General features: G+C 44.0%; 5 protein-coding genes across 8 annotated transcripts; 3 read left to right on the top strand and 2 right to left on the bottom strand.

Annotated features, from left to right (window-relative positions):
* Positions 1 to 569: 569 nt before the first annotated feature.
* Positions 570 to 3271, bottom strand: LOC115768338 (serine/threonine-protein kinase tricorner). The gene is made up of 5 exons (XM_030712905.1): positions 2589 to 3271; positions 1766 to 1975; positions 1597 to 1703; positions 1043 to 1527; positions 570 to 973 (listed from the first exon to the last, which is right to left on the bottom strand). Exons 1-5 carry the CDS (start codon positions 3066 to 3068, stop codon positions 879 to 881), a joined length of 1377 nt encoding a protein of 458 aa, XP_030568765.1. The 5' UTR covers positions 3069 to 3271; the 3' UTR covers positions 570 to 878.
* A 193-nt stretch (positions 3272 to 3464) lies between these two features.
* LOC115766979 lies at positions 3465 to 5133 on the top strand. The gene is made up of 3 exons (XM_030711079.1): positions 3465 to 4003; positions 4067 to 4755; positions 4817 to 5133. Exons 1-3 carry the CDS (start codon positions 3511 to 3513, stop codon positions 4922 to 4924), a joined length of 1290 nt encoding a protein of 429 aa, XP_030566939.1. The 5' UTR covers positions 3465 to 3510; the 3' UTR covers positions 4925 to 5133.
* Positions 5134 to 6079: 946 nt separating this feature from the next.
* LOC115767613 (mediator of RNA polymerase II transcription subunit 12) lies at positions 6080 to 14487 on the top strand. The gene is made up of 8 exons (XM_030711915.1): positions 6080 to 6759; positions 6816 to 9597; positions 9728 to 11462; positions 11522 to 11911; positions 11975 to 12289; positions 12349 to 12639; positions 12700 to 13012; positions 13072 to 14487. The coding sequence occupies exons 1-8, from the start codon at positions 6147 to 6149 to the stop codon at positions 14427 to 14429; spliced, it is 7797 nt and encodes a 2598-aa protein (XP_030567775.1). The 5' UTR covers positions 6080 to 6146; the 3' UTR covers positions 14430 to 14487.
* Positions 14488 to 14898: 411 nt separating this feature from the next.
* Positions 14899 to 23844, top strand: LOC115766509 (bifunctional 3'-phosphoadenosine 5'-phosphosulfate synthase). Of its 3 annotated transcripts, none has more exons than XM_030710486.1 (4): positions 14899 to 14996; positions 20484 to 20598; positions 21644 to 23169; positions 23233 to 23844. In XM_030710486.1, exons 1-4 carry the CDS (start codon positions 14955 to 14957, stop codon positions 23437 to 23439), a joined length of 1890 nt encoding a protein of 629 aa, XP_030566346.1. In that variant the 5' UTR covers positions 14899 to 14954; the 3' UTR covers positions 23440 to 23844. The 3 variants fall into 3 exon arrangements, with proteins under 3 accessions (XP_030566346.1, XP_030566330.1, XP_030566337.1); XM_030710470.1 differs by lacking the exon at positions 14899 to 14996 and adding an exon at positions 18061 to 18287; XM_030710477.1 differs by lacking the exon at positions 14899 to 14996 and adding an exon at positions 19671 to 19859.
* A 612-nt stretch (positions 23845 to 24456) lies between these two features.
* Positions 24457 to 27432, bottom strand: LOC115770127 (ras-related protein Rab-8A). Of its 2 annotated transcripts, XM_030715274.1 has the most exons (6): positions 27307 to 27432; positions 26687 to 27062; positions 25612 to 25672; positions 25344 to 25548; positions 25135 to 25275; positions 24457 to 25064 (listed from the first exon to the last, which is right to left on the bottom strand). In XM_030715274.1, exons 2-6 carry the CDS (start codon positions 26808 to 26810, stop codon positions 24972 to 24974), a joined length of 624 nt encoding a protein of 207 aa, XP_030571134.1. In that variant the 5' UTR covers positions 26811 to 27062; positions 27307 to 27432; the 3' UTR covers positions 24457 to 24971. The 2 variants fall into 2 exon arrangements, with proteins under 2 accessions (XP_030571134.1, XP_030571124.1); XM_030715264.1 differs by having other exon boundaries at positions 26687 to 27432.
* Between the last annotated feature and the right edge of the window lie 22 nt (positions 27433 to 27454).

The raw sequence follows: 27454 nt of genomic DNA, 5'->3' as shown, positions 1-27454 counted from the left end.
AAACTCCAAAAAACTGTAAGAAATAACTACAAGAATATTCAAGGTTTCAGGAAGATTCTGTGTGTGTGTGGCTGTGGCTGTGTGGGTGTGGGAGTGGATTGTGTACACTGAACGAAACCGATATTTAAATTGATTTTCTTGCTGCGGATGTGGCTAGTTTAGTAACTAATTTGTGTGGTCGGTACATACAATACGTGTGTGTGTGTGTGAGTTTCATAATTAATAAATACAAAACATACATATGTAAGTATATTAAATAACGTGCCTAAATATAAAACATTTCACAATTGTCTAAATAATAATATTTTGGATATACATACGTACATACATGTATGAAATTTATCAACAAATTTCGCTGCTGCCCAATGAAGGAAAACAAATATATAATTATAAACAATTGCCAAATTGGTCATTCAAGTGCCATATTTTTTTAAACACAACGTTTTCAAAGGGGCGTAGAGTGGAGTTAAACAAAGCCATACACAGTGAAGAACTAGTTAGTTTAAGCGTTTAACTTAATTTTAGGCGCAAAACATTTACAATACAATACGTACATACATATTTTTCACTTTTCTTGCTGTTTGTTTGTTCTGTTTTTTTGTTTTGTTTTTGTTTGTTTGTTTGTTTTTTTTGGAATCACAAATGTTAGCTATAGTATTTAAATACACATGTAGGTAAGACATTCAAAAGGAAAATTAAGTTTTATAGCGTTTGAGAATGCTTTTAATGACGGTGTTAGAGAGACTGCGATTGCAATTGTGGTTTCTGCTGCTGCTGCTGCTGCTGCTGCTGGAGCTGTTCTGAGGAGTGGAGGTGTTGGTGTTGGTGGTGGCGGTGATAATGGTGGCAAAGTGTGGCAACCGGCAAGCTGCGCAGCTTCACTCCAAATTTCGCACTTCGAAGCGCTTGTACGTGTAATTGATGAAGACCCAATCCTTGGCAATTTCACCGCCCTGCGGCACAGGCGCCGATGCTGTACAAAATTAAAGAATAGTTTTAATTTTGAATCATTTCCAACTGCACGTAATGGGATTGCACTTACGTATCTCCAGCGAGACATCCGGAAATTCGTCGAAATTGGACGTATCGTCAATGGAGCGCACTTCCACGGGTATTGCTGCTGGCCTTTCACGAATGTGCTCCCAATCGACGCCACGAAAGAACGGCACCGACTTCAGGTCCTCCAGGCCACGCTGTGATCCCAAACGTCGATCGGCCTCGCAACAGAAATTGATAATCGTCTCTTTGGCCTCCTCCGATATGGGTATTTCTGGTGGAAATATTAATGTTTCCCGCCAGTTCATCACCTTGCGGTACGTGTCCTGTGGATTGTCCGAACAGAATGGCGGATATCCCATCAACATTTCATACATAATAACGCCCAGTGACCACCAATCGCACGCAGGTCCATAGCCGGTTTGCAGGAATACTTCGGGTGCTATATAATCTGGCGTGCCCACTGTGCTGTAGGCAAGAGCGCGTCGATTCCGTTTCCAGGACTCGGCGCGCCGTTTCGAGTCCATGGGACTGCTCAAACAATGAATGAATTGCGGTGAATAACAGTTCGTTAGTTGGCTTGAGATAATTGTTGCTCACCTGGCACAGGTGCCAATAAAATCGGATGGTTTTGCCTGCGACAAATCACGATAAAAGTCCGTGCGATGTGACTTCTTCAAGCCCGTGCACAGCCCGAAATCAGAAAGCTATAGTAATAGAGGCATAGTTACTAATTTCCTTGTTTAATTGGCGGAGTCTTCTCGTTTACCTTTAGATGCCCTCGCGCATCGAGCAGCAAGTTATCTGGCTTTATGTCCCTGTGTATGAAACCGAGCTTGTGGATTGAATCAATCGCTAACGCCGTTTCGCTTATGTAGAATTGTGTGCCCTCCTCGGATAGCGTGTCCTTCTTCATTAGGAGTGTCATCATATCACCGCCAGGCAAGAATTCCATTATTAAATATAAATTGACCTGGTCCTGTATTGCGTTTAAGAGGCAGGAATATTGGGTTTATTAACATAACAAGAACTTAGCAGATATTTCATTTGAATTAGGCAAGATTAAAGGCTACCCCTATTGATATTATTTTAAACTCTAAAGCTTGTTTCTAGTGAAATAAAGTATTTAACCCAAGTTAATTCAATATATTTCCCCATCTTGTTCCAGCTTTTGCATGCCTTTTTTCGTAAATGTCATGCTAACGTAAACGGTTACAAAATAAATAAACAAAAGCTGAATGTGTAAAACGTTCATAAAGCAAGTGCAATAATTACGAAACTGTGAAATAATTTTGATTTCTGCACGTTTTGCATGCTGCGATGTTCCAATAAGACTGCTCTCACATAGAAACACAATTACATGCATATACATATGTATATGTGTGCGCGTGTGTAAATGTGTGTGTGAAAACTTTCACCAAGAACAAATCAAAACAACAACAACAACAACGATAACAAACAAGCACAACAACAAAAACAACACAAAGACGCAGACCATATGATTTGGCAAGCAGTTTTGTGCTTGTATTGGTTTATTGATTTTCAGCTGCAATTGCGAACCGTGGGCGAATGTGTGTGGGATTTGCACTCACCTGAAAACTGTAGTACATCTTGACCACCCATTGGTGATCCGCCTCGACGAGAACATCGCGCTCAGCGCGTACGTGTGCCACCTGCTCCTTTTCGAGCATGTCCGCTTTGCGCAGCACCTTCATGGCGTACACATGTCCCGTGTCCTTTTTTTGCACTAAACGCACCTCGCCAAAGGCACCACGTCCGATGACTTTCAATGCCTCAAAGTCCTCGACGCCCAGTCGCAATCGCTTGAGGCGCAAATATTCCGTCTCCTTTTGCGCATGCTGTAAACGTTTCTCCTGGCGCTGTGTCTCTGTTAGACTTTCGTCCTTCAGCTGCGCTTCTAATTTTGCCTGGCGCTGTTTGCGCTCGCCGTATTGTGTCACCAAATTGCTGTAATAATTCTCTAACGTCACCTTGGCCTTGGTGGCTTTGTCCAGTGTGTGATCGCTGAAACGTATGGAGGAGCCATCCGTGTCCGTTCTGCTGCTCATCATCTAAACTGTGTGTGTGTGTTGCTGCTGCTGCTGCTGCTGTTGGTGTGTGTTTGTGTCTGTATGCGTGTCGTGGAGTTTAGTGTCCTTGCACGAGTTATGCACTTGCTTAAAGCAGACACACAGCTTGAAGTATTTTATTGCCTTTTTTCCTTTGTAATTTATTAAATTGCTACCTCTCTTTCGTGTTTCGTTATCGTCGTTCTTTCTTATTGTGCTTAGGGTTGATATGCTTGCAATTAATCGAATGCATTTCAATCGAATAGCATGAGCTCATTCTCTGATAAGAAGTTCAGTATTTGGGCACACGCGAAATGCAGCTACTCTTTTTTAGCAAAATCGATATACGGAAACATCGATAAACTTATAAATCAGCTGATAGTTAATTACCTTTGTTGCAAAATATGTTTTTGTTTCTTACAATTGAAGCGCTACTTAAACCACCATGGCGCGCACAACCGACTTCTCGGACCTTAATTTTCAATGCTTGCTGTTGATATTCAAGTTGCTGCACAATTTAGAAGACCAGGTCAATTTGGCACTTTGCTGTCGCCGATTTCGCGATGCATTCGCTTATCTGCATCGCCAGCGATTCGAAGAAATAGTTGACAGCGACATTAAGCTACGAAATTTGGACAATTGGCGCGCCTTTTTATGGATGTGCGGTGCCAATGTCAAAAGGTTAACCTGCTACCGCGACGACGACCATCCGCTGCAGGTGCTGCCCATTGTCGCCAGATTTTGCATCCGCTTGGAGAGCATCACGCTGCGCAACGTGACGGTGTCCAAGGCGCAGCCGTTCCTGCTTCAGCTGACCACGCTGCGGAAGGTGTATGTGCGTAATTACAAATGTACCAGCACAGATCTGATCAAATGCATGAAGCTGCGCTTGCCCAACATACAATATCTGGGCTTGGAATGTTTCGAACGGCGGGAACGTATGTAGACTTAAAGTTATTTATTTACTCAATCTTTAATGTTTTTTTTCTTTTTCATGGTAGTGCAAGAGCTGCGTCACTTTACCAACTTACAGGAGCTGCAAATGTACGACGAGGTGACGGCTTCTGACTTCACGGCTATTACCAAATCCCTAAGGAGCCTGCGCATACTGCAGCTGCGCAATGCCAAGAAGTTTCTGACCACGAACACGCTCAAGCAATTGGCCATCAATTGTCGCCAGATAGAGAAGCTCTGCTTTCAGGACAGCGACGCAGACCTTACAGCCTTGTCGATGTTTCCAAACTTGCGATATCTTCAAGTTTATTGTCCAGATAATCAGAAAACTCGTTTGTTCAAAACTTTAAGTAGCCAGTGCGCTTCGAATTTGGAGTTTCTAATACTGCATCGCAAGCAATGGATCGACGAGGTGCAGGCGGAACGCATTGGCGCTATCAAAACCCTCAAATGGCTTGTGTGCAAGCCACGCAACGATCGCTGCGTCTACCATCTAGCGAATCTATCTCAACTGGAGTGCCTCTCACTGCAATGTGCCCGAGACATAGGCGAGTCGGAGCTCCTGAAACTTATTCGTAATAATGAACAGCTGCGCTATTTGAACATCTGCTATTGCCTGGGCATAACTGATGCCTTCATTGTGGACTTGCTCGACATATTGGCCAAGCGACGAACACATCAGCCGTTGATAATGTACGCGGCGGCCACCGATATCAGGCACGATATAATTGAGAGAGTGAGTAGCTGACATTGCAATAAAGCGAGCATCATTTTAATTAAACTCGAATATATTTTAGTTACCAGCCGACTTTGCCTCCCAGTTGCTGATCCTACACTTTGAGTGCAGCCAAGGTATGCATTCCACTGAACATTTTTATAACGATGAGCCCGAATTCGATCGATAAGCTCTAGGAGTTCGTGGAGTCACAGAAGTTTATACACATCATTATGCATATTCGCATAAGAGCATACCAATATGTATGCTGTTTGTATACCAAATAATATACTCAGAATTTGATAAGAGTATTTAAAATATTTTCCCCTCTGTTATATTACACTAAGTGCTAGTATTTTATTCTAAATATTGAGGCTTACTTTTTAAATATATTGAATACATTTTGTAATCGTCTTAAACAAAGTAACTATTTTATTATTATATTTAGACATAATGTGCTTGGTATTCGATGACATAATTTGCTTACATGGTATTCGATGGGGGATATTAGTCGCTATACGTACATATATGTATTTTTATTTATACGTACATCATTAGTAAACGTGTACTGCATGCATACACATACATACATACATATGCACATGCATCCATGTGTACATACATACATATATACATACACACATATATACAAACATACATATGTAACTACATACATATGTACATACATACATATGTACATACATACATATGTACATACATACATATGTACATACATATAAATGTACATACACATGTACATACATAAATACTTATGTATAAAACTACATACATATGTACATAAATACATATTTATAACTAACATATACATACCTACTTAAGTTCATACACACGTACTTAATACGTACATACTTACTTACATACACATGTACATAATTATATTATAAGATTCATACAATTATTCATACATGCATACATAAAAAAAAAATAAATACCTCTCTTACCACCAAAGCATTAAAACCTGCAAGGCCTACTTGAATTCGTGAGAATCGCGGAGGAGGGCTACCTTTATACACGCCATTTTTTTATTTTGCAGCTTAGCGGGAAGTAAACTTGATCTGCATTTGAGAAAAGACAAAGACAGATGGACATATCTTAACATCTATACATATATGCACACATACATACATACACATACATACGCATACATTCATTAATGCTTGATCAGCGGCAAACAGTATATAGGTTATTTTTTATATAAAACACGATTAAAGTTATACTTCGCTCATCTCTATTATTTTAAGTGTTGTAAAGTGGGAATGAAACAATATTATCGATTGCCGATATCGATATGTATTTTTGTTTTCGTGTTGTTTGTTGTGTCTGACCAAAGTGAAAATTGCAAAGAAATTTGCAAAATAATTGTGTAAAAACACATTTTAAAGGCCGCAACGATGCTCTCGTTGCTGCAGGAGAAGCGACCACTAAAGCGTACACGCCTGGGGCCGCCAGATATATATCCGCAAGACGCCAAGCAGCGCGAGGACGAACTGACGCCCACAAATGTGAAACATGGCTTTACAACGACGCCGCCGCTTTCTGATGAATTTGGCACGGCGCACACATCCAATGTGAACGCCAGCAAGGTGAGCGCGTTCTTTAGCGGCGTGCTGGCCAAAAAGGAGGAGCTGATGACGTTGCAGGATACCGTGCGGAAAAAGCAGCAAATTAATTGCAAAGACAACTTTTGGCCGGTATCGCCGCGTCGCAAATGTACAGTGGATGCTTGGTTCAAGGACCTGGCCGGCAACAAGCCACTGCTTAGTCTGGCCAAACGTGCGCCCTCCTTCAACAAGAAGGAGGAAATTTTTATAACGCTGTGCGAGAACCAGGTCAATATGCAGCGTGCCACCTGGTTTATCAAACTAAGCGCCGCATACACGCTCAGCTTTACCGAGTCGAAGAACAAAAAGCGCAGCATTTATGACCCGGCAGCCGAATGGACAGGCAATATGATCAAGTTCATGAAGGAACTGTTGCCCAAGCTGCAAGAATACTATCAGCAGTGTAAGTAAAACAATGATTTACTTTTCGAAAAAGAGTCAACTCGTATTTTTTTTCAGCGCACGATAAGAATGGAATGCAGGCCAACGGCAGCAGCAGCTCATCCACTGCCAGCAGCACCAGTAGCAACAGCAATGGCAGCGCCAACAGCAGCAGCAACAACAATAACACCAGCAGCAATACCAGTACTGTGGGCAATCCCACGCCCAATGTGATACCGGTGCCCAGCATGTCCAGTCCGCTGCCGCCCATACATAGTCCAGCCAATGGCCAGCCAGGTGCTGTTGGCAGCGCTGCAGCTGGTGGCGCTGTGGCCGGCACTGCTGCAACGCCGGGCACAGCGCTAGCTACGCTGGGCGGCTCTGCAGCCGTTGGCGCAGCCGGAGCAAACGCTGGTGCTGTGCCGCCAGGCTCAAGCATATCGGGCATTGGCAGTCAGTTCGAGGATAGTCGCAATGCGCTGAAATACTGGAAGTATTGCCATCAGTTGAGCAAGTATATGTATGAGGAGTCATTGTTGGATCGCCAGGAGTTTCTTAACTGGATACTGGATCTGCTGGATAAGATGCGCACGCAAACCAGCTTCGATGAGCCGCTAAAGAAGCTGGTTCTCAGCTTTGCGCTGCAGTATATGCACGACTTTGTGCAGTCGGAGCGCCTGTGCCGCAAAATGGCCAATCTGGTGGCCAAAAAGCTGGCTCAGCTGCTCAATGCGGCCGTCGAGCAGCAGCAGCAACAACAACAGCAGCAGGCCCTAATCAAGTCACAGGCCATGGAACTCGATGTGCCCGAGGATCAGCAGCAGCAGCAGCCGACTATTGATCCGTATGAGCAGGCTCTGCATGACTATATGAACTGTCCGCATCATCGTGACATTGTCCTATATTTGAGCACCATTCTTCAGGTAATTACCATCGAATGCCCGACGGCGCTGGTGTGGAGCGGCATAGCTGCACATCGTGCCCCCTCCTCCCTGGTGGGCAGTCCCCTTGATCATTTGCCGTTGGCGCCCTCGGTGCTGCCAATGCCTTCACGTTGTCCTCGCACCAACCATGAGCTGCGCAAGCAATTGCGTGCCGCCGAGGCGGATATTGTGTTGCGTACCCAGCACGCGGAACAGCGCTGGTTCGCATCAAAGTGGCTGAGCGCGGGAAAGAATCATTACACCAATGTGCTGGCCACGTTGGATCATCTAGACACTCACTGCTTTGAGCGCATGGATCAGTGCAATTCAATTGACACTCTCTATACTCACATATTTCCACCACAACCGGTGCAACTGCGCCGCTCCGAGGATGATTCACAGCAGCAGCAGCAACAGCAGCGCGCTCCATATGAGCCCAAGCAGGACGCGGACACGGTGCGCATACTCTGCGAGTGGGCGGTGTCCAGCCAGCGTTGGGGCGAGCATCGGGCCATTGTGGTGGCCATTTTGCTGGACAAGCGTCAAATCGATGTGACCAGCACACCAGCCGATCTATGCGGAGATAAGGAGGACAAGGATTCGCTGGCATCCGGTGCCGGCATCATCGATGGCCTGCCCGTCTTTCAACATGTTCTAATGCACTTTCTGGACCACGATGCACCCATCTTGGATGAGCACAACAGCAGCGCCCAGCAACGCACAGAATTTACCAATTTGGTTCAGCTTTTCAGCGCGCTGATACGGCACGATGTCTTCTCGCATAATGCGTACATGCACACGTTAATATCGCGTGGGGATCTGCTGCTGGAATCGATGCTGGTGCACAAGACGACGGCGAAAAATTCGCCACCGCCACCAGCGCCTCCGCCGCCGAATAGCAGCGCAACGACCCACGGATTCGACGATGACGGCTTTGGCTCGGGCATTGGCATTGATTTCAAGCACAATGAGTTCGATGACTCCAATGTGGACGACGATCTGGATAAACTGGTGCAGAACATTAAGGAAAAGGGCCAACAGCACGAGGCGCCCGACAGTCCCAAGATCGGTGCGCCCGGTGATGGTGACGGCGGCGTTGATACGCCTGCCTCTGGCGTCAGCATATCCAGGCACTATGTGTACACGAAACACTTTCCCATACCCCAGGATGATCCCAGCATGTCCAGCTACAGCAGCGAGAGCAATCAACGCTACATACTGCTCTTTGGTGTGGGCAAGGAGCGCGACGAAAAGAAGCATGCAGTTAAGAAGATGTCCAAGGAGATTGGCAAACTCTTCACCAAGAAATTCAGCATCGATGTGGCGGAGGGCGGCAAGGTGAAGAAACATTCGCGCAACGAGTTCAACTTTGAGGCGACCACAGCCAAGTGCCAGCACATGGCCTACTTTGATCAGCATGTGGTGACGGCCCAGTGTGCGGCCAATGTGCTCGAGCAGCTAAATGGCTTTGCCCAGGGCAGCAACAACTATTTGCCCGTGCAGGAGCATGTGGCCTTTTTGTTCGATTTAATGGAGCTGGCGCTCAACATTTACAGTCTGCTCGAGCTGTGCGATCACTTGCTAAAGGAGCTGCCCGAGGTGGAGCATCAGCTGCAGCTAAAGAAGTCTAACATGGTGCGTGGCTACACCACCTCCCTGGCCCTCTACATTGTCAGCATACTGCGCCGGTATCACAGCTGCCTGTTGCTGTCGCCGGAGCAGACGGTCTCCGTTTTTGAGGGACTTTGTCGCACCATACGCCATGTCAGCGATCCCAGCGAATGCAGCTCCGCGGAACGCTGTATACTCGCCTACCTCAGCGATCTGCACGAGTCCTGCATACTGCTGCAGGGCAAGGAGCAGGCAGCTGAATATTATCAACAGTTGAACTGCATCAAGCGTTTTAAGGATATCTTCAATACGCCCGAGCAGCTCAGGTGAGTTGATCTGTGGACAGTTTAAATGTACCCTGTACCTAGTAGAGAAAACGGATATAGGATATGTTCTTGATCTTCACATTTGAAGGCATTCATGAGTTGTACAAATTTAACAAGTATTTTCTTACAGCATAACACCCCAGGCCTACAATCCACAGCTGTTGCAGGAGCTGTTTGTGGCGCCGCGACGTGGCGGCAAGCTCGAATCGCACTGGCTGCGCCAACTCCATGAATCCCCGGCGAATGTGTACAGTTTTGTCTCGAATGCCGTCATTGCCGTCTGCCGGGAGACGGATAACGAGCGGCTAAACGATGTGGCGCTCGCCTGCGCAGAGCTAACTGCCAGCTGCAATGTGCTGTCCGAAGAGTGGATTGCGGCATTGCAGAGTCTGTGCAGCGGCAGCAAAAGCCCGCGCTACCCGCACCTCGGTGGTCAGGTGGACATTGGTCAGGGCAAGACGCACAATGCCCTGGCCGTCTTCGTGTGCATTCTGGTGGCGCGACATTGTTTCTCGCTGGCGGATTTCGTTAGCAAATTTGCGCTGCCGACGCTGGCGCGTTCGGTTAGCGGTGGCGGTGAGCTGAGCGTGGATGCGGAGGCGGGCGCACGGCTCACATGTCATCTGGTGCTGAAGCTGTTCAAAACCCTGGAAATACCACAGCCGGGCATGTACTCGGTGAGCACATCGCCCAATCCGCTGCATGCTGTGGGCAGCGACTTTAGCATACGTCTTAGCTGCGATCGTCATCTGCTGGTGGGCGCACACAAGACCATACCCATAGCGGCGGTGCTGGCTGTTCTGAAAGCCATACTCATTGTCGTGGACAATGCGGCGCTGAAGACGCCACTGGCCGCCAGCGGATTGGGCTCGTCGAGTAGTTGCAGCGCCTTTGGCAGCGGTAAACGCAGCGGCTTCAATACGCCCGTTCATCCGGGCAGCACGCCGAAGAGCAACGAGCAGCGGCCGGCGGATCTCAGCCAGATACTGGGCACCAGCGATCTACAGCTTGGCAGCCTGGGCAGTGAACAGGAGTCACTGCAGCAGCCAACGGGCAGCAGCTTGGCGGGCAACGAGCAAATCTCATTACTGGAGTTTGCCCAGGCCGTTCTCAAGCAGATTTGTGCCCAGGAGCATGTGCTGGAGCGCTGCTTGAAAAATGCGGAACAGCTGTGCGATATGATTATTGACGAAATGCTGACCGCCAAACAGGCGCAACGTGTGCTGCACATGATCTGCTATCCGGAAGCCGAGTTCAATATTATTTCAGAGCTGGATCAGCGTTCGATGATAGTGCGCATTCTGGAGCACCTGGATCAATGGACGCTGCGCATTTCCTGGCTGGACTTGCAGCTCATGTATCGACAGTCGCTGAGCAACAACACATCTCTCAGCAACAATACGGAGCTCAATGTTTGGTTGGATACGGTGGCCCGAGCGGCCATCGATGTCTTCCACATGGAAGAGGTCACGTTGCCGGGCGCCCTGAAAACCACGCACAAGCCGAAGCCATCCACATGGCTGGTGGCGCCGCTCATTGCAAAGCTTACGCCCGCTGTACAGGGTCGTATCTTGCGCGTGGCTGGCCAAGTGCTCGAGAGCATGAACTACTTTTCCAAGGTGTCCAAGTCCGATTGCAACAGCTCCGGCAGTGGCGATGAGCGCGAGAAAAGCAACAGCTGCCACAGCAGCAACAGCTACGGCGGCGGTGGAAGCATTACGGCTCGCAACAAGAAGATGCCGCTCAACTATCAGCCCTTCCTGGGACTTATACTCACCTGCCTGAAGGGTCAGGATGAGTACAAGGAGAATTTGCTTGTTTCACTCTACTCCCAGCTCTCCCAGTGCCTGCAGTCCTTCGCTGAGGTAAATGCTTGCACTACTCCTTTCTGTATTCATTGCTAATTGTTGATTCCCATTGATAGCTGGACACCATTGGCGGCATCGACGAGCCGCAGGCATGTGAGGAGATTCTTGATGCATTGCAGCTGCGCTTTTCGCTGGTGGGCGGCATGTTTGATGCCATCCAAAAGAACAGCACGCCAACCACAGACTGGGCCATACTGCTCGCACAGCTGGTTTGCCAGGGTGTCGTTGATCTGAGTTGTAATCGGGAGCTCTTTACCACTGTGGTGGACATGCTGGCCACTCTGGTGCACTCGACGCTTGTCTCCGATAGCCAATCGGAGCGGGATGAAAACAAGAAGCTCTATCTGAATCTGATGAAGAAACTCAAGAAGGAAATCGGCGAGAAGAATAACGCTTCGATACGCGTCATAAGGCAACTGCTGCCGCTTTACAAGCAGCCCACAGAGGTTCGTTGCGACTCAGCGTCGACCTCAGCAGATTCTTGAAAATCTACCTAATCCTCTTTTCAGGTCATAGCCTGCGAGCATGCAGGAATGGACACGAAGGGCAATAAGATTTGTGACATGGACAAAAAGCAGCTGCGTATCTCGGATAAACAGCGAATCAGCGTGTGGGACATTCTCGAGGGTCATAAGAATCCAGCGCCGCTCTCGTGGGTGTGGTTTGGTGCCGTCAAGCTGGAACGCAAGCCGCTCACCTACGAGGAGGCACACCGTAATCTCAAATACCATACGCACAGTCTGGTCAAACCCAGTAGCTATTATTATGAGCCGTTGCCGCTTCCGCCGGAGGATATAGAGCCAGTCCCAGAGAAGATTTGCATAGTAAGTTGATGGCGCTGCAGTCGTCCTAAAAAATAATCCTCTCAACGTACACTTTGCAGAAGGATGAAATGATGAAGGCCGACACACCCTCGTCGGTGGATCAGTCGCCTAGCGCTGTGGTTGGCACTGGACGTGGCCGTGGCAAGGGCACAACAACGCGCAAGCGCAAGCCGAAAAATCCAAAGACGCCGCCAGTGGTCAACACGCAACAGCAGCAGCCACAATTGGCGCCGCAGCCGCAACAGCCGCCAAATGTGCAGCAGCAGCAACAACAACAAATGCAACAGCAACAGCACATGCAGCAGCAAATGCAGCCCAACCAGATGGGGCAGATGCCTATGAATATGCAGGTACGAGGCAACTGACATCAACTAAAGCCTAGCGACTAATGTTACCCTTTGTCAATGTAGATGAACATGCAACAGTTTGGTCCCAATGCCATGATGCAGCAGCAGACTGCGCTGATGCAGCAGCAGCAGCAACAACAACAGCAGCAGCAAATGCAACAGATGGCGCCCAATCAAATGCAGCAGCAGCTTAACGTGGGCGGAAATGGCCAACCGAATGCACAGATGAACTTTATGCAGGGTCCCGGACCCGGTGGCCCACAGGGCATGCCCAGCCAACAGCAGCAGCAACAGCAATGGCACAATACGCCCCAGCAGCAGCAACAGCAACCGCAGCAGTATCACAATCAGTATCAGCATCAGCAGAACATGCAAAGTAAGTTTGTCCACAATTCTGCCCAGACTTCAGGAATTAAACATGTTTTGTGCTTGCAGTGAATCGTATTGAGCGGCCACCGCTTAATAGCAACTCCAAGCAAGCATTGTCACAGATGCTGCGCCAGCGGCAGCCTGGTTCATTCCAACAGCAGCAGCAACAGCCGCCTGGTGGCTTTAATCCCATGCAGCAACAGGCACAGCAGCAACAAGGGCCCCAGCAGCAGCAAATTAATGCACAGCAATTGCGGCAGCAGCAGCAGCAGCAACAACAAATGAATGCTCAACCGAATCCGCAGGCTGCGGCCGCCTTTAATGCAATGCAGCAACAGCAGCAGCAGCAGCCAAATGTTCAGCAACAGCAGCAAATGAATCCCAATCAGCAGCAGTTGCAGCAACAGCAACAGCAGCAACAACAGCAACAGCAATTCATGCGTGGCAACATGCGCGCCATGGCGCCAAGCCAGATGGGTGGCATGAATATGGTTGGTCAGGGCATGCCGCAGAACCCGATGTTGCAGCAGCAGCAGATGGCACAAGGCATGGTGGGCATGGTCAATCCAAATGCCAATCCAATGATGCAGGGCGGTGGAGCAGGTGGCAATGGCGGTGTTGGTGTCGGTGTCGGTGTCGGTGTGGGCGTTGGCGCTGGTGGCAATAATCCGAACATGGGCATGGGCGGTATGCCGCAGCAGGGCATGATCCAGCAGCAACAGCAGGTGCAGTTTCAAAATTTCCAAAATCAGTATCAGCAGCAGCAACAACAGCAAGGCATGCAGCAGCAAGGCGGCGGAGGCGGAGGCGGTGTTGGCGTGGGCATGGCGCCGAATCAGCAGCAGCAACAGCAAGCCGGTCTAATGAACAATTTCAATCCTCAGATGCAGCAGGCGCAACGCAACAATCCCGACTTTATGGCAGCAGCAGTTGTTGCGCAGCAGCAGCAGCAGCAACAACAACAACAGCAGCAGCAACAGCGCGGAGTGCCTGGCGGTATGATGGCCGGCAATCGCGGCCAGTATATGAACCAGGCGCCGAATGTGACCATGACCAACATGATGGGTCCTGGACCAGGGGGTGTGGGCGTGGGCGTTGGCCAGGTGCCACCCTATGCACGCCAGCAGACCACGGGTGGCGGCAAACCGGGTGTATTGCCTGCGCAGCAGCAATTCCAGCAGCAGCAGCTCCGACACCAGCAAATGATGCAAATGCAGGGCATGGCCGGTGGAGGAATGGGCGGTGGACCACAAGCCGGAGGCGGTGCAGGTGGTGGCGGCGGCGGCGGCATGGTCCAGCAACAGCAGAGCATGAATCAGCAGCAAACGCCCAATCTGGTGGCCCAGCTTCAGCGTCAGATGACCAATCAGCCGAACATGATGGGACAGCAGCAGCAGTACCCACATCAGCCGCCACCCTATTAGTTAAGAGTATTGTAGTTTTTGTAAAGCATGCACTTGTGTACGAATAATTCACTCAATGCTAAATGCAATAAATAATTCTTTTATTTTTAAATTTTGAATGCAGCGCGCGGTGCTGCCAACTCAATGCAACAAACGATAACATTGCAATCGATAACTGAGCAACTGGAAACAGCTGTTCGCGCCTGTGTGCGTGTTAGTGTATATACGTGTGTGTGCGTGCGTGCTTAAAAAGACCAAATTTAATGGCAGCTTTAGGAGCTTAATTATAATTAGTTATAGTTTAAAGTTAAATAGTGCAATACAATTAGTTCCTACAATTAAGACGACACATGCAAAGCAATTGGCAAAAACATAACAGCCAATCGTTATTCATCAGCCGCAATAATTTCATTCATTGATCAGCGAATTTTTACGTTTAGCATAAGAGAATAACCCAATCAGCCTGCCGTTTTACACTGGCCACATCAGTATTGTTTGCATTAGTTGAGCAGGTGGACGTTTTATTGTTAACTGCCAGCCCAAGCCATGAATGAAGCACCTGAGCACAGCAAAAAACGTCAAAAGACGGTAAGTATTTGCGCCACATTTGTCTGCTGCCTCTGTGTTTGTACAAATGTGCCAAGGAAAAAGAGTCGGTGACTCGGTCACGACATCCACCCCTCCCCCACCTGCCCACCCCACAAACTTTCAAAGGGGAAAAGTTTATTTAAAAAGCTGTCAGTTGATAGGGAGTGTGTTTGTCAGTTAAAACTCATTATTATTGAACAGCTGTTGGCATAAACGATCCAGAACATTTCAGCGTTATTATTAAAATAACAAAAAAACACGTTATACCCATTTTATATAAAAAAGTAAGCCTAAGTGGGTCAGATTTTTGCACTGCCTCGGTATTTGGTATCTAACAGCAACAACTGATGTTATATTAATGTGGCCCAAATTGATAAGAATATAATATAAATAAAACTACGCAAAGGCCATGCCATAAAAATTGCTTATCAGGCAGCTTAATTACAGTATTCAAAACTTCTTGGGACTTGGAATTAAAAAAGTGCACTATATATGCATATTTAAGTAAGTTTATTACGATCGTAAACAACGCGTGTGCAGCTAATAATTTGTCGACTTTGCAAAATAAAGGCACCTTAGCCGAATCGAAATAACGCGGAACCGAAAAAAATGTGTTCTTTGTGCCGAAACAAATTTTTCTCAATAACGTATGGACGATACCTGGACGACAGAAAGACAAATTTCTTAAAATAAAAACATATTCTGTTAATATTATGATACTAAGATCTAAACAAATAAATGGAAAAATCAAATTTAGCCCGCATCTTGTATTGGAAAATATCTACGACCTGCGATATTTTCAGTACAACGGGCAATTGTAAATTATATATGTACTAAGGATATTCATTAAGGATGTTCAAAATGATTTATCGAATGGATCAAATCAATCGTATTGCATGCAACCGTTTTTCGCGACTTTTTAACACTTTTGAGTGAAAATTTCCAACAGCCCCAACACTTGCATCACATACGCTAACTAAAGTACAAATTTGAGCTATAGTTGGGCTGTTAGTCGGGTCAGTTTTATAGATAATATCAGTTCCACAGTTATTTCAATGGGGTTTTTTCCATCTGCAGACCATTTGAAGCCAGTTTATTGCTCTACAGATAAGGTAAACGTTATGTTAAATCTTATGCAATATGCAATCAACTGTTATTTTTTTTTCAGTGCTGAACACTTGTTTTTTATTGCACATACACACTCGCACAAATACACACACACACACACGCAGTTATTGCTGTCGGGCTAAACTACTTGAAATTAAAAAGAAAGTATGTATATTGGTAGACGCCTAAGTTTGTGTATATTTTGGGCCATCCTAACGAATTGTAAACAACCTGAAATACTTGTATCTCTGTCGCACTTCAGTCGCAATTTGAGCTCTTTCTTGCCTCTGTTGTTGTTGTTAGTTGAAAACTTGGTCAACGGCCAGATTCAGTTAAAAGGTTGAATGACCAACAAAGTATGTTGGCCCGCAAATCTTGTTAATTGCTGTAAGTTTGATTATATATATAACTATCAATTGTTTTGTCATCGTATTTGGGTCGCAGACAAAATATTGCATTTGCCTGTTAGTTTTGCTTCTTGTTTAGTGCCGGATAAAGTGCCAACTCATATTTTTATTTAAACAACGATTACCTTCATAATCTTCATAGTTGTTTGCCAAGCTGCTAAACTTGTAGATACCCTGTAAACATATTACGGGCAGGTACATATGCGAAAATGTGCAGCACAAGACTATTCAAACATTGCGAGCATTTAAAGAATTGTAAAATATAAGTTTATATATATATTCTCGATCAGCACAGTTTTCTAAGTTATTTAGCTTTGTCCATCTGCCTGTCTGTCCAGCTCTTTGTTTCAGGCTAAAGTCGAAAAGTTGTGACTAATATATGAAAGAAAATATGTTTTGTTAGAAGAAAATGATACAAATGTGCATGGATTGATCTCTTTTCAATCATATCATTTAGATTTCCTAGAAAATTGTGCTCAAGCCCTTGTTTTTGACTAGACACCTAGCATAGCAAAATCTTAGGAAAACTTCGAAAAACTATATCTTAAAGCCCGATACATAACTAATTTTCTAGGCAATTCGTAGCGCTTCCTTCGTGTTACATCTATTACAGGGTGTGTTGTAGTCAGACTGCTTTTTACATAATAACTTTACATCATTTGTTTTATGATTTTGTTATTCAATTATTCACTTACACAATTAAGATAAACCTAAAGGCAATTACAAGGTTTGTTGAATTTGAAAATCAAATATTTTTAAACATGAACTTGAAGTATTTTTCCGCAATTCATGCAGTTTTTGTTTTTGTTTTTTACTCGAGTGCAAATGGTGCTCTTTTTTTATGTTAATGACTTTAACGTGCCATTAATCTGGTAGATTAGAGTTCAAAACAATAAATCTAACTTGGAAAAAGTTAAAAAAAAAATTGCTGATAGTCGGCAAAAAAAAAAACTATACAGAAAAAAAATGCCACTAAAGTCTAACCAGCCTGGGGATTTGACTTGGACATTTCCTTCTGTTAATAATCTAAGAAAAACTTTATAATATGTAGAAAAGAATATCTCTAAATATTTATTCATTCCAACTTGTAACTACCTAAGCTATATTTAATTTATTTGTTTCTGCGCTAATGAAATTTCTGGGAAATTAATCTTTATTAAAAACCCATTTAATGTTATTTGTTCTGTCAGCCTGCGATTTGAGTTGGAGCATTGCCTTCTGTTAATAATCTAAGAAAACCTTTTGAATGTTATAAAACTCAATCTCTGTAGATTTATTCATATCAACTCTTAACTACCTGAGCTATATTTATTTTGATTTGTTTATTGCTTTACACTCTCTGCACTCTTTTTAACATTTAATGTTATTTGTTCTGTCATAATCTGTTACGAGACGCTGTAATTGAACGAGTTCCTTTCCGTGCCGAATAGCTGGTCAACAAGTTATTGTCCCACTGTCCCAAACTTCCAAGTTTTAGTCTCGGCTGCATTTTTAACCCACGGCACGGCCAAGAAATATCAGTTGCAGTTGTGAGCTTCGTCGAGAAAGTTCAGCGGGTTTTTTTTAGTTGTTTTTTATAACGAAAACTCTCACTTGTTTAATTATCAGAGACTCGTCTGCTGTGTTGCGCTTTCTTTTTGTGCGATATTTGCTTAAGACTCTGCGGAAAATGTTTACAAAACGCGCCAATTTGCTTCAAGCGGCCCATAACAATAACAACAATAACAATAACAATAACAAATGTTGTCTGTTAAATCATGAAAAGTGCAGCGATTTGGTAAGTTTCTTACAAATATGTAAACAATTTGTATTTCGTGCCGAAATCCGTCTGAATAGGTCATGACATTGATTTATACAAATGCACTTGACTGGAAATTCCCCGTCAAGAATTTTGTTTAAATTGTTTTTTTGAAGAAATATTCGTATTTGTTTGTTTAGATAGTTAGATTGTTTAGTAAAAGCACGCAAAGCAGGACTCTTCATATTATATATTTTTAATATAGTTCCATTCAATTAAATTATAAATAAGTAAGAACTGTTAACCAAAAAATATATATGAGGGTATTTATCTGTAATTTTATTCAATTTGAACAGAATTTAGAACAAAGTGTTAAGCAAATGCTGCCTTAAAACTGTTTACAGGGTATCTCTTAGACAGTCCCAACCGTTTAGAGCTTAGCACAATAAACATTTTGAATGTCTAACATAATTTATATGTGGAGAAATTTTGTATGGTAACTTTTAAGTTTTGTATATTATTGACTAGAAAACATTGTTTACATTAACATTGCTAGCATTATTTTTGTACCATGACCCATTGGCAAGGGTAAAAGGGGTATAACAGTTGCAGGCAAATGTTTGTAACAAGCAGCGGTAAACATAAACAATCGAGTCGACAGTCGATCTAACCAAGTCCGTCGAATTTTGAACCGACAAAATTGATTAAAATTGATAACGACATCTTGATCTCGAGCTTCTTAAAGCTAAAGGCATAGCATTTCAGGTGTAGGATGTGATATGATATGATATAGGATATTGAATGTCACATTTTGAGTACTTTCTTTGTTCCTCTCAAGAAACAAACCTGTATTTTTTGAGGTAGATTCCTTAACTTTAAGAACTATCCACATTTGCATGTAAGATTTATGATCTGAAAATTTCATAATAATCAGATAATAAACAGCCGAGTTAGTCGGGAAAGTATTTCCCATAAAGTTGAACTAAGGGCAGACTAGGCACAGCTTGAGGCGTGTGCAAGAAAGGGAGGAAGTTGAAATGCCTGGGTAAAGGGTATCTGCCAAGTTGGGAACTGCTTGTCAATTGTTTTTTAATTCTTATTAAAATGTTCTCCGAATAATTAAGCAGACAATCAGCGGCAAGAGTGTAAACAGTGCAGCCAAAGATTATCCACACTGCCATTTCTTTAATAATAATAATTATAATATAAAAACACATGCCACGCACCGGGCTTGGCAGATAGAAAACAAAAACTGATCTGAAAACCAGATGGAACCAAGCTGAGCGTGAAGAGCTGCTGCTCGGCTTGGCTTGGCTTGGCCCTCTCTCTCTCTCCAAATAGCTCCCGATCTTTGAGTTGCGCTCGGGCCGCAATATAACACGGTAAATATTATACAAACTTTCAGTTCGCCTTCAGCGCTCGTTGCGTGCATTTAACACGGCAATCATTACGCGAGATTTCGATAATATTTCCAAATTTATTGCCTTTTAAGTTGAAAACCATAAAAAACGCGCACAGAACATTCTAATTTAAGCTTAAACAGAGAAGAGAAGCAGAACCACAACCATGCCCAATCCGCCCATCGGCTTCTATCCACATATCAAGAGAAGGGTATGACCTGAGAGATCTGCGCCTGCGCATTCCATTCCAAAGTGCTTTGTGAACTGAAATAAAGTGTTGAAGTGTTCCTTGACCCAAATTAATTGACTAGAAGAGATCTAGAATCGCGTGCAAAAAAAGCTTGATTTGATTGTTTAACTTGTAGAAAACCAACGAATTCTAAACTTCGCTGTGTTGAGGGGATCCCCAAAGAGTTTCTGCTCATAAATCTGGACTTGGCTAACTGTTCAAAAACTTCATTGTGCTTCATTTAAACCTTGCCAGAATAAGGTGGTTATAAATAGCACACGGAAAGAGTCGCAATCAGATCGCATTCTGATGTCTTTCTTTTGCATTTGGCTCCATTTCTGCCTCTGGTCCCGATGTGAACCCATCTATCTATTGGCGTACATGTGTATATGTGGTATCATTATCTCATATTCCCTCGAGTTGGCCGCTTGGCCGTCTAAAGGGTCAACAAACTGTGCAGATTCAGCAAATTGAATAGCCTCAACGCCGCCTTAGGGTCAAAACCAGACCCGAGCCGCAGGCGGCATGAATATTAATTTATGTTAATTTTTGGGAACTTAATAGCCCGCAGCCACATTAAGCTAATTCCCATTCGATCTTTTGCAGTGCCTCCAGGTCGCAACGAATGTGACCGAACAGAAGCATCATGTCACCCGGGAGACGCGCGGCCGAAATCTGGGCCTGTGCCGCGGCTTCAGGGGCTGCACCGTCTGGCTAACAGGTGAGCAAAAAAAAACCTTTGAAGACTTTGATCGGCTGCCAAATGGAGGCAGAGAAGAATTAGGAAAGCGAACATATCATATCATAGACAGAAATAGACAGGGAGATACATACATATAAGAACGTTAATAAAAAGTAATGATATTATACTCAAAAATATTGATGAGCACAAAAGTACCGAATTTTCAATGCTCTTTGCAGCTGGTTCAAGTCATATTTGTGGCTTAAGAGACAACTTAATTTGCAAAAGATTTTCACTTAAATAAATATATTTATTTGAACAACTTGCCAAGAGTTCTCATTAGAGTTGTCATAAAGACCTTTCTCCCATCTTGCTCACATTATGGAAATCTAAATAATGTTGTTGGTTGTTTTGCAATTTTCAGACTTCCTATTTCAAGGTGTTTCAAGATATTCTAATTTGACCTCTAGTGACTTTTTCTACGTACCTAATTCGAGAAATATAAAAGTAACATAAGTTGCCTTGAATCTGAAATACTCTAAAATGTTCATGCGTCATTCTGCCTGTTATATTCAATATACCCCAAAAGCGTAAAAATTTCGGCATTGAAAAGCACAATTTTTACTTTTATTGCTTATTAGATTTAATTTATGTATAAAGACTACGTTTTTATTAAATTAAATTCATATTAATTTCAAATTGAATTCATATTAATTTCAAATTAATTCTTTTAAATCGTTTCAATTTCGTTTTTTCGCCATTTGCAACACTTTTTCTCCTTTCTCGATTCATTCGTTTTTTCCATTTCTTTGTCTTGTGTGACCGTCTTGTTTTATCTTATATATGCCTAATTCTTTCGATATATGTCTATTGCTAGTTTATATTTATCATTTTGTTTGGTCACATTGATCTTTTCACCAAATTGAAATTCACGTTAAACGGCAATTATACTATGTAGAAAGTAATAACGATCGACTTACGTTAAATGGCAATTCAACTAGAAAATTATAAAGATTGACTTTTCTATCTACTTTATACAAACCTGTATATTAGTTCCAATTGTACCATTTGCCTTGTTTTGCAGGTCTCAGTGGCGCGGGCAAAACATCGATTGCCTTTGAGCTGGAGGCGTATCTGGTCTCTAGGGGCATACCCGCTTATGGTTTGGATGGCGACAATATACGCACCGGCTTGAATAAGAATCTTGGCTTTACGCCCGCCGATCGCGAGGAGAATATACGGCGTGTGGGCGAGGTGGCCAAACTGTTTGCAGACAGCGGCGTCGTCGCAATCTGCAGCTTTGTGTCGCCTTTTGCAGACGATCGCGAGATGGCGCGCAAGATACACAAAGATGCTGGCCTGAAGTTCTACGAAATCTTCGTGGATACGCCGTTGTCTGTGTGTGAGACACGCGATGTCAAGGGTCTGTACAAAAAGGCGCGTGAGGGCGTCATCAAGGGCTTTACGGGCATCACGCAGGAATATGAGCGGCCGCAGCATCCCGAGTTGGTGGTCAGCACGGATGACTGCACGGTGCGAGAGTCTACGCAAAAGCTGGTCGCGCTGCTGGAGCAGGAGGGCATCATACCGCGATCTCTGCGGGATGTCGATTTGCTGCCAGAGCTGTATCCCAGCGAGGACAGCGAAGTGCAGGCCCTGCGCGAGGAGGCCGAGTCGCTGCCGTCTCTGTCGATAAGCACAGTGGAGCTGCAATGGGTGCAGGTGCTGTCTGAGGGCTGGGCATATCCACTGCGCGGCTTCATGCGCGAAGACGAGTATTTGCAAACGTTGCATTTCAACACGCTGCAAAGTGGTTTGGACGTTTCCTATCGCGAGAACCACTCGGTGCCCATTGTACTGAGCGCCACTGCGGCGGACAAGGGGCGCCTGGAGGGCGTGCAAGCCCTGACGTTGCAGCACGAGGGCCAATCGGTAGCTATTTTGCGTCGCCCTGAGTTCTATTACCAGCGCAAGGAGGAACGTCTGGCCCGACAGTTTGGTACCAGCAATCCGAATCATCCGTATAGCAAACAGGTGTACGAGTCCGGCGAATATCTGGTCGGTGGCGAGCTGGCGGTCATCGAGCGCATACGCTGGAAGGATGGACTCGATCAGTATCGGCTGACGCCGAACGAGCTGCGCTGTCGGTTCAAGGAGCTCAATGCGGATGCCATTTTTGCCTTTCAGCTGCGCAATCCCATACACAACGGTCATGCGCTGCTGATGCAGGACACCAAGCGGCAGCTGTTGGAGCGCGGCTTCAAGCAGCCGGTGCTGCTGCTCCATCCACTTGGCGGTTGGACCAAGGACGATGATGTGCCGCTGCAGGTGCGCATGGCACAGCATCAGGCCGTGCTCGATGCGGGCGTACTGCGACGCGAAGACACCGTTCTGGCCATATTCCCATCGCCCATGATGTACGCTGGTCCAACGGAAGTCCAGTGGCATGCCAAGGCTCGAATGAATGCTGGCGCCAATTTTTATATTGTGGGACGTGATCCAGCTGGCATGCCGCATCCGGACAAGCAGGCCTATCCCGATGGCAACCTCTACGATGCAACTCACGGCGCACGTGTACTGAAAATGGCCCAAGGATTGGACAGCATGGAGGTGAGTGATTATCTAAAATAAATGTAAATCAACCTCCATATCCAAAATCCAATGTCCATTTAGATACTGCCCTTCCGTGTGGCCGCATATGATAAGACTGCCAGCCGCATGGCCTTCTTTGAGCCGCAACGCAAGGACGATTTTGAGTTCATTTCGGGCACCAAAATGCGTACACTAGCCAAAACCGGCGCCAGTCCGCCCAACGGCTTTATGGAGCCGCAGGCCTGGAAAATACTCGCCACTTACTATCAAAATCTGCCGCAGGCGTAACCGACAGCCCGTTGATGCAACGGAGAGAAGTTCCGCACAACAATTAGTGCAATTCGCTTAGCTATATATATCCGTCATGGCTTATGTTTTACACGATTCACATATTTGTATATAATGTGTTTGTTGTTCAAGTAATTTGTATGTATCTGAGACGCATATCCTAATCCCTGTCTCGAGTCAAGTAATGTAACCTTTGTATCCTTATCTATGTGTGTGTACATGTGAAAATGTGTGTGTTTTGTTCAGCTACATTGTTCTAATCCAACAATTAATTGTATTTACATTTAAGTTGTCCAATTTCATGTTATCTTTAAGCAAAAAATTGATCGGTTTCTGTACTGATTTCAACGAAATGATGCGCATTTTTAAAATACATGCATTTAATAAATGACTATCTTAACTTTATCTCAACTCTGTTATTTTACTTTGGAAAATCCATCCGCTTTCTATTGGAATAAGAGGTAAGTAGGGAGACTACGGAAACAGATCTGTCCACTTTGGATGAACTCGAAATGTAAATACATAATAAATAATGCTTTCTTGCACATGATTTATTTTATAAAATTGTATACGTTTAATAATTAATATTACAAGTACATACATAATTAATTAATTAATATCAAATATGCATTTCGATTTAGTTACCAATTAACTTCACAATATGTATTTTAACTGCTCGGCATTTTTTTTTTGTTTGGTTTTTGTTATTCGTATTGCATATGCTCATATCATTTATTATACTTTCCCTTTACGCACGCAAAATGTTAATTATATTCATTAGAGATTAACGGCCTGTTTATTGACAACGCCCCGTGGTATATGTTATGAAGCACCCGCAACAGTTAGAACTTGCATTATCTAAGTGGACCGATATATAAAATTGTGCGTATGAGTCTAGATTGCGTTCTGCGAACTGATTAAGGGCTAGGCATGGGTTCTACGAACAAAAGTAGATGCAATTAAATTAAATAATTATAACTGAGCATAAATGAAGAGCAAACGATGTAAAAAAATATATATAAAATATAAATACATATATTTATTTTCTAATTTATTATTTTGTCATTGGTTTACAAATCGTGAACAACCATGGCTGCTAATTTCTTGCTACAGAAAATTTATAAATTATACATTAAAAATGAAAATAAAAAACTCTGTAACTGAACGGAGCGGAGGGCAGGGCTGGGCGGGTTGTATGGTTTCTTTTCGTTCATTTTCAGTTTTCGCTACTCACAATGTTCGTTCTCATGTGTGTTATTTTGTTGTTAACATTAAATGAATATTGAATGTATATATGTATAAATATATGCATATTTCGTACACCTTGTAGACATGTCTCGATTGCATATACAATTTTATAACTGAACTCTTTTATATTATTATAATTATGTATTATTTCATTATCTTGCATATTCAGGGTTGTTTGCTCGCTCGGTTGTTGGGACTTAACAGGAGTTAAGAAATCTACTACCACATACATTATCATAATTATTACCACCATACCGCATCAGTGCCACACGCACATTGCCACGTCAAAGCAGACTGCATCTGGACAGCCAACTGTCCTTTGTTCGAATCTCTGTTAGTTTCAGCTGATGACCGCCCTTGGGTGGGTTGTTCGCCTCCTGTCAAGCGAGAAAGATCAAATTGTTACAAATCGTAAGAACAGTGAATGGCTCGGATATATTCACTTACCATTCGCTTTTCCGTTTTCGCTTTGATATCACTGGCGAGCGTGAGGAAAGCTTCTTCAACATTAATGCTTGCTTTCGCGGAGGTCTCCATGAATTTGATGCCATACTCAATGGCCAATTGTTCCCCACGTTCCTTTGAAACCTGCATAAAACAAAGAAATCGCAATTTATGTTTTAAGATTACAAACTGGTACTGTTTTTGGGGTTCACCTGTCGCTTATCGTTCAGTTCGCATTTATTGCCCAGCAGCATTTTCTCAACATCGGCGGCGGCATTCTCTTCGATATTTCGAATCCAATTTTTGATGTTCTCAAAGGATTTCTCCTGTGTTATGTCATACACCAGCATTATTCCCATGGCACCTCTGTAATATGCCGTAGTGATCGTCCGAAAGCGCTCCTGGCCAGCAGTGTCCCTGTGAAATGGTTTTATCTTATTATTAATATACGATATTAAACATGTTTAATTAATAACTTACCATATTTGCAATTTGATTTTCTTGTTATCCAATTCAATTGTTCTAATTTTAAAATCGATACCTGCGAAAATGAAGAGAGAAGAGAGGAAACACGTGATAAGCATAGACAACCACAAATTAATCTAAATCATTCTTGGCAGCTGGGGCACCCTCTGCTAGCAACTAATTATCGTGCTACTCCTGACATGATACGTATGAAGACCAAGAGACAAAAGAGAGCGCAGAGCCAGCAGTTGAAAATACGCAACTGAATCGAGACCGAGACGTTGGCGTCGTTAAGTAAATAACCCAAATTGGAATTAGTGCAGGGAAATGTGCCAAATATAAAAATAGACAAATAGCTGAGCTCGTGCCATGTGTGTGTGTGTGTGTGGGTTGTGTCTCAATGTTGCTGCAAACTGATGGAACCCATCTTAGCATTACTGTGCATCGGATGCTTATCAGCCGGGAACTTGAAGTGAGTCTTGATTAACTGTAGATTGGGGTGCAATGACATTGGGCTAAACATGCACCGAGATCGGTATTTATCTGTGATTAGTATTTTTGAATGGTTGCTATCATTTCTATTTGTACGCATTTATCAATATCTTAGGTTGGTCACTATTCCCTTTTGAACTACGTCCTTGTCCACAGCACAGCAACAACAACAACAACAAATATGACAAATAGCATTACTGAGAGCAAGAGAGCATATAAAATGAGTCACATATTTTTATGCATGTGTGTGTGTGAGTGTGTGTGTATGCTGCTTACAGCTGAGCCAAGAGACGGGATTGAGAGCATGAACCTGAATACGCACATATGTGTGTGTGTGCGTGTTTGTGCGGTTGCGATTGCTGCCCGGCGGCGTCATAATTAATTACAAAATTTCAGAGAAAGAGCAAAAAACGACAGAGAGCGAGAGAGAGAGAGAGAGAGCGATGTTGATTACTGAGGATGACGGACTGTGGGCTATGACTGATGATGTATGCACTTTGAAATGTTTGGTTCGCTTGTTGTTGTTGTTGTTATTGTTGTCAGCTCTCTGTTGTGCATAGATTACAAATATTGATAACGCTATGCACAATATACTCACCTATTGTAGATATAAACGTCGTGTTGAAAGCATCCTCTGAGAATCGAAACAATATGCATGTTTTGCCAACTCCAGAGTCACCGATCAGCAACAATTTAAACAGGTAGTCGTACGTTTTGGCCATTGTATTCTGTTGTTGTTGTATGATTAAATCACAGTTGTGCTTCTTATTGTGCCAGTATACCGTTAAAGATGCAGCTCGTCGCTCTTTAACTTATGCTGTTCCTTTTTGCTGTTATCGTCCACGTCGATAACTGCTGCTGCTGTCGTCGCTGTTGCGTTTGTTATATGGCGGTGGTTGGTAATCAGTGGTTCTCGATTAATATTACACACTATGCTAATGTCGGCGATTAAATTACTATAACTATAACTGCTGCTGCGGGTTGGTATTTATTATATGTACGTATGGGTATGTATAAAAAAATTCATAGACGTAACCACACACAGCAGACACAAACAAACACACGCAAGCACGCACAGTTTTTTCTCTTTTCAGCTCTGACTCTGGTTTTCTTTTGTGTGTGTGTCGATTCGGGCCCAGTTGAAAAATGGCGACGTAGTTTTAAGCACTTTAAATGGCAATTGTAAATGGACGCGCGATGCTTTACACTTGTACGTACCACACATGCAATTGTGTGCTGTGTTGTTGGTTACACGTAAAAATTACGCTTAATTATTGCTTTCTAATTACGCCCGAACAATAAATGATTGGTATGTCGCAGTGTTGTGTAGGACAAAAACGAAACGATTTATCGATAAGTAGTGTTG

Source organism: Drosophila novamexicana, unplaced genomic scaffold (assembly GCF_003285875.2).
Source record: "Drosophila novamexicana strain 15010-1031.04,08,12 unplaced genomic scaffold, DnovRS2.1 tig00000009-arrow-pilon, whole genome shotgun sequence".
Lineage (NCBI taxonomy): Eukaryota > Metazoa > Arthropoda > Insecta > Diptera > Drosophilidae > Drosophila > Drosophila novamexicana.
This window is presented reverse-complemented; position numbering and strand designations above follow the sequence as displayed.

Bases quoted from the DNA above. Each gene is read 5' to 3' on its own strand.
- LOC115768338 (XM_030712905.1), bottom strand. From the start codon at position 3,068: ATGATGAGCAGCAGAACGGACACGGATGGCTCCTCCATACGTTTCAGC. The intron at 1,976-2,588 runs GTGAGTGCAAAT...AACGCAATACAG, and splicing joins AGATGTACTACAGTTTTCAG to GACCAGGTCAATTTATATTT. The intron at 1,528-1,596 runs GTGAGCAACAAT...TTGTTTGAGCAG, and splicing joins TTTATTGGCACCTGTGCCAG to TCCCATGGACTCGAAACGGC.
- LOC115766979 (XM_030711079.1), top strand. From the start codon at position 3,511: ATGGCGCGCACAACCGACTTCTCGGACCTTAATTTTCAATGCTTGCTG. The intron at 4,004-4,066 runs GTATGTAGACTT...TTTTCATGGTAG, and splicing joins ATGTTTCGAACGGCGGGAAC to TGCAAGAGCTGCGTCACTTT. The intron at 4,756-4,816 runs GTGAGTAGCTGA...AATATATTTTAG, and splicing joins GGCACGATATAATTGAGAGA to TTACCAGCCGACTTTGCCTC.
- LOC115767613 (XM_030711915.1), top strand. From the start codon at position 6,147: ATGCTCTCGTTGCTGCAGGAGAAGCGACCACTAAAGCGTACACGCCTG. The intron at 6,760-6,815 runs GTAAGTAAAACA...ATTTTTTTTCAG, and splicing joins GCAAGAATACTATCAGCAGT to CGCACGATAAGAATGGAATG. The intron at 9,598-9,727 runs GTGAGTTGATCT...ATTTTCTTACAG, and splicing joins AATACGCCCGAGCAGCTCAG to CATAACACCCCAGGCCTACA.
- LOC115766509 (XM_030710470.1), top strand. From the start codon at position 18,180: ATGTTTACAAAACGCGCCAATTTGCTTCAAGCGGCCCATAACAATAAC. The intron at 18,288-20,483 runs GTAAGTTTCTTA...GATCTTTTGCAG, and splicing joins ATGAAAAGTGCAGCGATTTG to TGCCTCCAGGTCGCAACGAA. The intron at 23,170-23,232 runs GTGAGTGATTAT...ATGTCCATTTAG, and splicing joins AAGGATTGGACAGCATGGAG to ATACTGCCCTTCCGTGTGGC.
- LOC115770127 (XM_030715264.1), bottom strand. From the start codon at position 26,810: ATGGCCAAAACGTACGACTACCTGTTTAAATTGTTGCTGATCGGTGAC. The intron at 25,276-25,343 runs GTGAACCCCAAA...TGTTTTATGCAG, and splicing joins AACTGAACGATAAGCGACAG to GTTTCAAAGGAACGTGGGGA. The intron at 25,065-25,134 runs GTAAGTGAATAT...CTCGCTTGACAG, and splicing joins CGAAAACGGAAAAGCGAATG to GAGGCGAACAACCCACCCAA.